The sequence below is a fragment of the Abrus precatorius genome, unplaced genomic scaffold, assembly GCF_003935025.1.
Source record: "Abrus precatorius isolate BTA unplaced genomic scaffold, Abrus_2018 Scaffold11, whole genome shotgun sequence".
NCBI classification, from domain to species: Eukaryota; Viridiplantae; Streptophyta; class Magnoliopsida; order Fabales; family Fabaceae; genus Abrus; species Abrus precatorius.
Window position 1 is genome coordinate 20,628,473 of NW_020874303.1, and position 11,746 is coordinate 20,640,218.

At 23.4% G+C, this 11,746-nt stretch overlaps 1 protein-coding gene across 1 annotated transcript; it reads left to right on the plus strand.

The window, feature by feature from the left end:
- The first annotated feature begins 2,791 nt into the window (after positions 1–2,791).
- Positions 2,792–3,247, plus strand: LOC113855799. The gene has a single exon (XM_027487429.1). The coding sequence runs from the start codon at positions 2,792–2,794 to the stop codon at positions 3,245–3,247; it is 456 nt and encodes a 151-aa protein (XP_027343230.1).
- The last annotated feature ends 8,499 nt before the right edge of the window (positions 3,248–11,746 follow it).

Consider the following 11,746-nt stretch of genomic DNA (forward strand, 5'->3'; position numbering starts at 1 on the left):
ACACGTGCGGCTCTTTTGCGCGATCATTTTAATTTAAAACACTAGACACGTCCAGCATAAACATGATATGTCAATTATACAATTAGGAGTTAAATTTAATTTAAAACGTTATCTAATCAGAATAAGTTGAATCCAATTTAGGAGATAAATTTAATTAAAACATATTAGTAATATATTTTTTACATTCTTATCTAATTATAAATATTTATTTGTTAATAAAATATGTCATATTTATTTATATATTTTCCTCTATTTTATCCCTCGTCCAAAGCTCCAAAAACATCACCCTGTGTGTGAGAATGGTTTCTGGGAATATATTGCGGGTGTTGCAGATTTTGGCAACAACCTTGGACAATGGTTTCAGGTGGACATAGAAAGGAGCAAATCTGCGACAGAAATGAAATTTCAAAAAGAGTGTAATTTGTTTCTGCAACAATTTCTACGTACAAGTCAACTTAGATCCCAAAATGTTTACTAAGGCTTAAGTTTGAGCTGCGGATATATAACTGAAACCTTACAGTTATATAAGTATTTTCTGAATTAAAATTATTAATTAATTTAGTTGTGTAATTTATTTATTTATTTATTATCAATTGATTAAATAATTATTTTTTCATATATTTTTTAATTATAAAATATTCTAAAGTTATATTTTAACAAATTAAAAATCAATCATATTTTAACAAAATTGTAAAATTTTTTATAAATTACCATTGATAATTTTTGTAATTTTTAAATTTTTTTTTTAAAATCATCTAAAGTAATTTTTAGTACTTTAAGCTTTTTTTTATTATAATTTGTAATTGATCCAGTCGGTAAATCTCTATATCTATATTAAAGATTACTATCGAATATTTTTGAGTTCTTATATTTTCATAAATCACATATTTTGATACATTATCTTTAAATATCATGTTAAAAAACTTATTTTTAACGAGATAAAGAAAGAAAGTTTATTTACCAAAAATTTTAATAGACCTCGTCTTGAAGGACCACAGATGCTAACAACCCACGTGCTTCTCTTCGATGTAATTGAATGTCACTAAAAATTCAATAAATAAATAATTATTAAGGCCCGATTTTTCTCCTACTCTCCCTTTCACTTTAATTTTTTTTTTATTCATTGATTACTAAAAAAAAAAAAATATGACATATTGACGTTGACTTAAAAATGTGCTATGATGTGATTATTACTCGTCTTACAATATATCTTTAATTGAATAAAAAAACCATAATATAAAATTTAATCCTGAGAGCGATCATAAGATGGTATAAAAATTAAGTATAAAAAAAGACAATACGATCGCATAGAATTTTTTAAATGATTGTATTTAAATTTTTGTTATAAAACAAATGAATTATTATAATTATATTTAAAAATATGAACAAATTTTCAATAAATGTAACTATCCAACCTTGTCAATGATAAAAAATTCATCCAGTTTTAAAGTTAAACATGTTAGCATGTGACAGATTAATCTAAGTGACAAACAACTTAATATCTTATAAGTAAGATCTTAAATTTAAATTTTTGTGCATGTAAAAAGTTTTTAATGTAAACTCATTTATCATATTGAGATACATAAATTAGATTAAATCTATATTAAACTAAATAATATATATATATATATATATTTATTTATTTATTTTATTGGCCTACGGATTTAGACTCGAATACTCATCACTAGTAAAAATATTAAATAAATTATATTATAAATAGATTGAGAAAAAACAGATAAATATATTTATTCATCGTTTAATTATTTTGTATATTTTCATAATCTATAAAACACGGACTATGGACCCAAAAGCTATTTCAATTTACAATTTGCATTGTTATGCAATCATTTATAGTATAAATTGCTGCTTTCTAATTTTATTTCTACTCGTTCTCAAATCATCCATTTTCTCTTTGATCTTATATATTTATTGTTATTCACTATTTAACTATTCTTAAACATTTTTTACTTCATAAATTTAATATATTATTCTTTTAAAAAATTAAAAATTAAACAATCAATAGGAAGATTAAGATTCTTTTTCTTCTTAATATTCCCTTCACTATCAACAATAACAATAAAAATATTCTTCTAGAAAATATTCCTTATTTGTTTCACTAACATTGATTGTCTTTTGACTACCTTAAATTAAAAGAAGATAACCCATACAACTGTCATTATATATATTATATTCAAATATAATTAAACGGAAAGTCAAATCTCGTGGAGGAAATAATGAACAACTTTATCATTTGCCGAAGACAGTTTTACCTTCTTATTTCCCTCCTTTTCTTAACCTCTTTGGAAATATATTGTTATATATTCTAAACAAACACGTTCCCTTAAACAAAGGAAATCAATGGAGTTCTTTTCCCTTTTTCGCGGACGATTGTTTCACATTCGTTGACGCAAGAAGATTAATGTTCATGAATACGCGCAGCACAATTAAAGAAACTTTTACGACTCGAGAAATTATTAGATACGCATTCTTAACATTTTTGAAAACTTGTTAATATTTTGTTATAATTTATTCAGTTAATAGTAACAAAATTATTAAGCCAGGAAAAAGTGACAAAATAATTGGATCCACTTGAAGAAACCTTAACAACACATGGAACAAATCATAGACGTGGCTTCATCTTTCACCTAATTCTACTCCTAACCTATATATATATATATATATATATATATATATAGACACTTTAACACACTTATAATTTTCTCTTTGCATTACTTACCTTCCATTGATTAATTATTTAACCAAAGACAGAGTTAATAACAAGCAATTAGTGATGAGGCCTGCACCACTTCAACCAAAGACAGAGTTAATCACAAGCAATGCTTCTACGAAAATCAATAAGAATTCTCGTTCAATTAAGAAATCTTCATCATCAGTGAACAAGCCACAACAGAGAAAACCGGTGATAATCTATGCTCGTCCTCCCAGAATCATTCATACTCATGCCAGCGACTTCAAGGAATTGGTGCAAAAGCTCACTGGACTCGAACGGTCGGACATCGAAGACAATTGTGCCCGCGCCATTGGCCGCTACCTGCCACCCATGGAGGGACCTCAGGTGGAAGACAATGAAAGTTGCGGATCGACGTCATCGGTGATCACGGAGGATTTAGATAGTCACAACTGTGTGAATTCGCCGTCGACGCCACCAATCGTAGAGGCTCCGGTGATTTCCATTTCCCTAAAGAATTTTTCAGGTCTTGAAGTCCGATTGGCTTTCCTCGAATAAGCAGTTAACGTTGAACTAAGTGGATGCGTTGTTCTGAGATGATAGCCTGCGTTGGATGGAATGGATCGTGAATGAGTTCCATGATTATGCATGCAAAGTTTTTTTTGGTTCCAAAGTAAACAAAAGTTTCTAATTTTTTTGGCACTTTAAGAATTCATGCTTTTGAAGTATCAATAAGTTTGATTTCATGCAAAATAGTTGCACGTACAATATTAGTTTTCAGGTTTTTTTTTATAGCTTGTTTGATTTCGGAATAAGAAATATATAATTTTTTTTCTTTTTTTCTTTTTATCTTTTAGATAGAATATCAATGCAAGTTTAACATATCTTTCAAGAAGAAAGAATGTTCAATCTCTCCTCCTAGACTTTTCTACCTGTTTTGACATGATTAAAAAGACAAAGTTGAAACATTTTGCCTAAATACAAATGTATAAACCTATGTTTGGTAGTGTGGGTGAGATTCTGCTTAAATACAAATGTACAGGGCTGTGTTTGAAAGTGTGAGTGATACTTAAATACTTGGTTTTATTCACTCAAATACTTTTATTTAAATTAAATTGTAAATATTTCATTTATCAATCTGTTTATATTCAATTAAAATAATTAGAATTTTGGACCTGATATTACCCAATATGCAGATATTTAGACTTCTTACTATGATGTCTTCCTTTTGATTTCGTTCAATGTTTTTATAAGAATAGAAGGATTGTGAGCCTTATCTCCTCAAAACGCCCTTTGATTTCAAAGATCGAAAATCATTTCAGGCCCACAAAATTATTGTTGTATTGCTCTTTGGGCCTCTCACCTTTTGTGGGGCTTTTCCTCTTTAGGGCCTATTATCCAATGACAAAAAAGGAGCCGAATGCCATTTTGTTTGTCTTTTGCTGTGAAGAAGTGGTAAACTTTGGCGAAATAAAAAAATTAGACGTGTGATATGTATTTTTTAAAGTAATTATACACTTTACGGTTTTGATCAATAGTGAATATAACTTGGGGCCGTAATAACAAAATTATAAAAGTAGGAGAACAATCAAATAGAGAGAAGGTTGGGAAGTTAGTTACACCTGAATGCCAAGTGGCAGGCAATCTGCGCGAAGGGGACACAGAAGGAGCACTAGGATGCGAAAGACGAATGTATTTCTGGAAGGTTTTGTGGAGTGAGAAGGTTATGCAAGTTGTATGAACCTTCTTCTTAAACTCCATTCTCTTTTAAAGATGAAAACAGGTTAAGTCAGATTAAATTTTATTTTAGACTTGTTATATAATTATTAGATTTAAGTCTAACCTGTTAAAATTTTTATTTTAAGCTTGATATAGCTTGAGCCTGTTACCAAAAAAAAAATATTAATAAAAATATAAATATTTTATTATTAAATTAGTTTATATATTTTTTTAATTTCTATCTATGTTATTAATAATTATTAAATAATTATAATAATATTAATATAATTTTATAAATAATTTTTAAAATATTATTTAAGTATTAATTATAAATATTTTATATTAATTAAATCTATATTTATATTTTTCTTGATTTATTTTTTAAAAATTATATAAATAGTAAATATTTTAGTTTTATTTTAGAAACATATTTTGTTTATTTAAAGACATTTTTTATTCAACAAATAAAGTTACAGTAAATATATAAAATTGATAAAAAAATAATAATATTCACACAATTTCTTGAATCAATTAAAAGAAAATTACTATGTTTTAAAAAATAAATAAATTTAAACCTAATGCAATATATATATATATATATATATATAATGACAATAATAATAATAATAATAACTATTAAATTAAAAAAATAATTATAAAATATTTAATTTTATTTATTTCATTAATTTATTATTTTAAATTAACAAATAAATATAAAATTAATTACATTATAATATTAATATAATATAGAAAATATTACTGATACAATAAATTAAAACATATACTTATATATTACATATAAATTGATAAATTAACTAATAATTTAATTAAAACACGTGTAAGTTAAAAATATATATATTATTATATAATTTATTTATAATTATATTATTTGTTACATAGTCTGATTACATATATATATATATATTATAATAAATTTTTTATTTTATTTTCTTATCATTTTTTATAAATTTTTTGTTTCAAATAAAATATAATTTATATTTAAGCAACTTTTTATTTATTATAAATATAAAAAATTATAACATAATATATTAATATAAGAATTAAATATTAATAATAATAAAATTAAAAATATAAAAAATTTATTAAAAGAATATTAATATTTTATTTTTAAATTTTAATTCGTTTAATTTTGATCGTGTCTTATTCTTCTTCAGCTTGTTTAAATATAATAAAATATAATAATTTATAATTAAATAAATTTATTTTTTAAACACTTGTAATCGTGTATAAATATTTTTAGTTTTAAATATAATATAATTTTTTATTTATTATAAATGAAAAATTATAACATAATATATTAATATAATAATTAAATATTAATAATAATAAAATTAAGAATATAAAAAATAAATTAATATAACATTATTATTTTATTTTTAAATATTAGTTTCTTTAATTTTGATTGCGTTCTAATCTTATTTGAAGACTTTGCTGTTTTTCAGTTTGTTCAAACAAATATAATAATTTACCTTATATTTATATTCAAAGTAACTATATATAATAATAAAACAAGAATAAAAAGTAAATGCGATAGCAACTTTATCTCAGAGACATGTAGTTATGTTATGTTTGTGATTTGTTGTGATGTAGTGAATACAATCAATAAAACTTTTTATTATAAATTTTATACCAATAAAATTGCTTAAGAAAGATAAAAAAATAAAATAAAATTTGTATAATATTAAAATTTTATAATGATTATTTTTATTGAATAATATTAATAAAAATATAATTATTTATTATCAAATTAGTTTACATATATTCAAATTTTTATTTGTGTTATTGATAATTATTAAATAATTGTAATAATTTTTATACAATTTTATAAAAAAATTTTAAAATATTATTTGAGCATTAATTATAAATATTTTTATATTATAAAATTTTTATATTTTTATTTTCTCAATTTAATTTTATAAAATTATTAAATATTTTAATTATTTTTTATGATAATTATATTTTGTTTGTATAAAGACATTTTATATTCAATAAATAAAATCACAGTAACCACATAAAATTGATAACAAAAAATAACTTACAAAATTTATTGAATCAGCTAAAAAAATTATATTTTAAAAAGTAAATAAATATCGTCATTATAAAAATTGTAGATAAAAAATATTTATATTATAAAATTTATAGATACAAAAAAATAACATATGAGCATAAGAAGAGTTATTAAAATTTATATTTAAATTAAAAAACTTATTTCTAAATTTTTATTTTAATTAAAAATATGTGATAAAACTTAATATAAAAATTTAAACTTAATGTACTATATATATATATATACTTATCCTGTAAATATTCACGGGTAAGATAGTCAGGAAGAGAATTTGAAGTGCCTTTGAGATATTCGATATCAAAATCAAAAACACTTAAAATTGCTTGCCATCTTGCAAAGATTTGTTTTGAAGCAAGGTTTTTTACATCCTTTTGTAAAATTTCTTTAGCAGACTTGCAGTCTACTTTAATAAGAAATTTTTAGTTTAGTATATATATAAAATGACAACAATAATAACTATTAAATTAAAAAAAATTATAAAATATTTAATTTTTTTTGTTTCACTAATTTGTTATTTTAAATTAACAAAATAAACGTAAAATTATTTACACTATAACATTAATGTAATATAGAAATTATTAGTTTATTACTGATACAATAAATTAAAACACATACTTATATATTACATATAAATTGATAAATTAACTAATAATTTAATTAAAACACATGCAAGTTACAAAAAATATATATTATTATATAATTTATTTATAATTATATTATTTACTATATGGTCTGATTATATATATATATATATATATATATTATAATAATTTTTTTATTTTATTTTGTTATCATATTTTTTTATAAATTTTTACTTTTAAATAAAATATAATTTAAATTTAAGCATTTTCTATTTATTATAAATAAAAAGAATTATAACATAATATATTAATATAATAATTAAATAATTAAATTAAGAGTATAAAAAATATGTTAATATCATTTTATTATTTTATTTTAAAACTTATTTCGTTTAATTTTAATTACATCTTATTCCTATTCAAAGACTTAACTATTTTTTAAATTGTTTAAATATAATAAATATAATAATTTATTATTAAATAAATTTATTATTTAAAAAGTATAATCATGTATAAATATTTTTAATTTTTAATAGAATATAATTTATATTTATTATAATTATAAATAAATAAAATTATAACATAATATATTAATTTAATAATAACAGAATTAAAAATATAAAAAATATATTATTAAATAACTTAATTATTTTAATATACTTTGACAGCTCTATTTTTAAATTATATAATATATATATATATATATAGGCCGGCCTGCCAGGCTTAACAGGCTTTATAAATAGCTCAAGTCTGACTTATTTACTTAAATAGGCCTTAAAAAAAGTCTAAATCTAATTTATTTATTAAAAAGGTCAGACTAGGTCAAGTCTAAACAAGGCAGCCCTGTTTCCATCTCTATTCTCTCTATTGTTCTCTTTTTTATCTTTCCCTTCACCTTCCAATCTAAATCCGACTTCCTTTTCCTTCAGGTGGCCTGTGCTTTCTCAAAGACTTATTCAATTCTTTATATATCATATTGTCAACGTTAGTTTTCCATATTTTTCTTTAGTAAGAATACTTACCATTACAATAATGTCTGTACATTCTAGTTACCTTGCTATTGATTTCTTTTATTTTTTTCATAATTAAAAGTTTCAAAAATATTATAACGATAAAAAAATAAAAACACCACTTGAAATATTAAATTTTATATAAAAAAAGAGTGATCATATTTTCAAATGCATGAATAACGCATGGAATATTATGAAAAATTCCAATTATTAAAATTTCAGTGGAAGAAAGTTTTTCAAAATTAAAAATAATGATACTATATGCATATTTTGTCTAAGGCTCCATAAACCTTTAAAGTGAGACGACTTAATGGAAATTATTTCACACCGTCACACCGATTAGTCGAACTGATTGGAATGGGCACGTGTTATGCTTTTATGATACGGAAGTGGTTTAATCAATAAGCAACAAAATTTTCGTACCAATACGCAAATCTGTTTTAAAAACATTGCTTAATAGTGATTAGTGGGAGGTTAAGCAACAAAATGGAGTGACACTGTCTCAATTCTCGAGTCACCAACTTTCTTTTGAGTCGTCAAACCAAGACGATACAAGCACATACTGATAACCGTGTTCTGATTTTGGCTAATTTGGTGGTGATTATTTAATTTTCAATAAATTTTAACTCATAGTTAAGAATGTGTCAAACTAATGATATTGAGAGTTCCACTTTCAGTTGAAAAGCTTGATAGTGAGCCCACAGTGCTTGAGTCCTTGAACTTGCCCAAGTTAATCACTAATCCTCCCTTCAACTACTACCTCCTAAATATGTCCCCAAATCTAAATAAATATTGAGAAGATACGATATACCCATATATCAAATTTGGGACCCTTCAAGTCTTTATTCCAAATTATTCATGAATACTAGATGACAAATAAAGACCAAGGTCAAAAGTGGTCAAATAAGATTGGGTTGGAGGGTAGAAGCAAAAGTGGCTTTAAAAGGTTCAGAAGTTCTTAAGTCTTATCATTTTCCAGAAGTTGCAAACCCACGTTGCCCATCCTCTTTAGAGCACGCTTGTGGCCCATTCAAACTGTCCTCTTCTCCTAATTTCATGGATGCAATGCATCTAACCCCTTCAACTTTACATTAAACAAAGACAACAAATATGTTGTAATCTTGTGAATATTTCCCCCTCTCAATCATTAACTTAATGCATTGGCAACATGTACAAGGTTTTATCAATTTATTAGCTTAAGTGGGTTCCATGGGTCGTTTCCTCACTTGGATTTAGCTTGCGCTTGCACATCTTATTAAAATTGGTTGTGGTAGCACCTACTCATTACACTGTCAAATAAAATATATCAACAATTTTCTCTTTTTTTTACCGACAAAGGGGATTTTCTTAAACTAAGTCGAGGACATTGTAGTTGTTGTAGGGCCTACAAGACATGGCCTTGGAGTTGATCCACAATGGCTGGCTCCATGTGTGGAACTTGGTAGAACGAACGCAATCACGTGAATAGATTTGTGTATGAAATAGTTGCCAAGATTTCTAGCAAAAGATGGAATAATAATGTGGGGTTTGTGTTAGATTTTTCAATCTCCACATGAAAAGAGAGAGGGAAAGGCACATAATTACATATACAAGCCAAATGTATATTCAAGTCAATGTTCAAATTTCAGTCATGCAAAATGCAAAGGGGATATTGTGATTCATGACAGGGGAACTAATACAATGCATTCAGATGCCAAATTTTGACAATCGATCCCCCTCGAGCTTTCTTTGATGTTATATGTAGGTTTAAAGTAAGTTACAAGGTAAATTACTTTGAATAGACTAGTATAAGAGACCCATTTTTAAAACATGAAGAGCTTATTCTATAAAAGAGAGTCATAGAATCAATTTTTAAGAATTTATACTTTCTTGTAAAATATGTCATTTCACTAAATTTGATATTTAACAATCATTTGATTTATATCCATACAGATATACAAGATAGTTTCATCAAATTCAGTCATTTGTAGAATGAGTGGAAAACTCATAAACCAACATAATAAATTGGTTTAAGATCAAGAAGATAATATTCTCTTTTATATATAGTTTTTAAAACTTTATATATAAAATAATAGAAACAAAACAAATGCAATTTTTTATAATTATTAATGAAAATAATGAATATATTTATTTTTTGGATGGTTTAAAAGAATTCTTTTTATTTTATTTGAAAATTGATTGAACCTTTTAAAAGGCCCGTGCATAAATTGAATTTACACAAAATAATTTAAATTCATTTTAAATTTAATTATATGGATTTAATTTTAAATTAATTCATTTTATTTTTTTAAATTTTGATTTGGTTTAAAACTGATTTTAGTTAAAACCAATTTTAAATCTAATGTTTTAAGTTAATTTAGTTTTAAACATTATTTTAAATTTAAATGTTAAGGTAAAACCGATTTCCAATACAGTTATAAATTTTATTTTTAAGATAAAGTTAATTTATTGCACTACACAATTGTATTAAATTAGTACATTTTAAAAAATTAGTAATATTTATTAATTATATTATACTTTATAAAGTTTTTATAAAATATTTATTTATTTATTAATTTATTTTAATAAATAAATTTGATGATGAAAGTTTAAATTAAAATTTATAAAAAATAAATATTAATAACATTAAATAATAATAAAATATTATGTTGTATTTTAAAAATTTTAAAAAATAAATTTACATATAAATACTAATAATATTTAATTTAAAAATATTTTTTATATTTTTATGTCTTTAATATAATAATTATATTTTAAAAATATTATTTTAAATAATTAATTATAAAATTAAGATTAATATAAAAATATTAATTATAAAACATAATTATGAAGAAATTTTGTCAACATGCGCAAAAGTCCAATAAATAATGCATGAGATAGTGATTTCATGTATAATATAAATTTGGATGAATAAAAAATAATAATTTTGAAAAATGAATTTAAAACATTAAATCGATTAAAAAAATGATGAAATAAAAAATCAATTTATCAAGTATCCATTGTCTTAAAAATAATTATAAAGTAGACTTGCTTAATTAGATTTTTTTTCTCTCCAGCCCTACCCTTCAATAATATTTTTGAATTAAAAATTTAGTTATTATGTATCCGCAATCTTGTATAAAAGGTCTACGTTATAAGTCTAGTATAAAATTCTTTATCGAATTTTTTTCAATGACTCTGCGTATCGTATGTCAAATTCACCATTATCACGCACGAAAATTTCTTTGAAAAAGGTATAATAATGTGAAAAATGGCAAATTGCTTACCTATGCGAACCTCGTAATCCTACTCATTCCACATCTTTGGTTACTGAATGATCACATAATGGCATATTAAACTTTTCAGCTTGGAGTCCTTTTAACACTTTTTAGTGGGTGTTGCAAAAGATTAAACAAAACATTTGATAGGTTTGATATAGCCTTAGCTTAATCTGAAACGAGACATCAACCACACCACAAATATAAATAAAGTGTAGGCTTTTATCTCTCCAATTTTCATTTCTTAACATGTTTGATGGGATTGTACAACCGAGAATTTCTACTTGTGCATATACTATTGAAGTGAACACAATTTGATCTTTTCAAAATCTAGAAAGTAAGAGGAGCAAATGGTAGTTTCTTCATGACTTATGTGGTTTGAGTTAAAACATCCAAAACCCAAC

Excerpts from the sequence above, each read along its gene's own strand:
- LOC113855799 (XM_027487429.1), top strand. The coding sequence starts at position 2,792 with ATGAGGCCTGCACCACTTCAACCAAAGACAGAGTTAATCACAAGCAAT.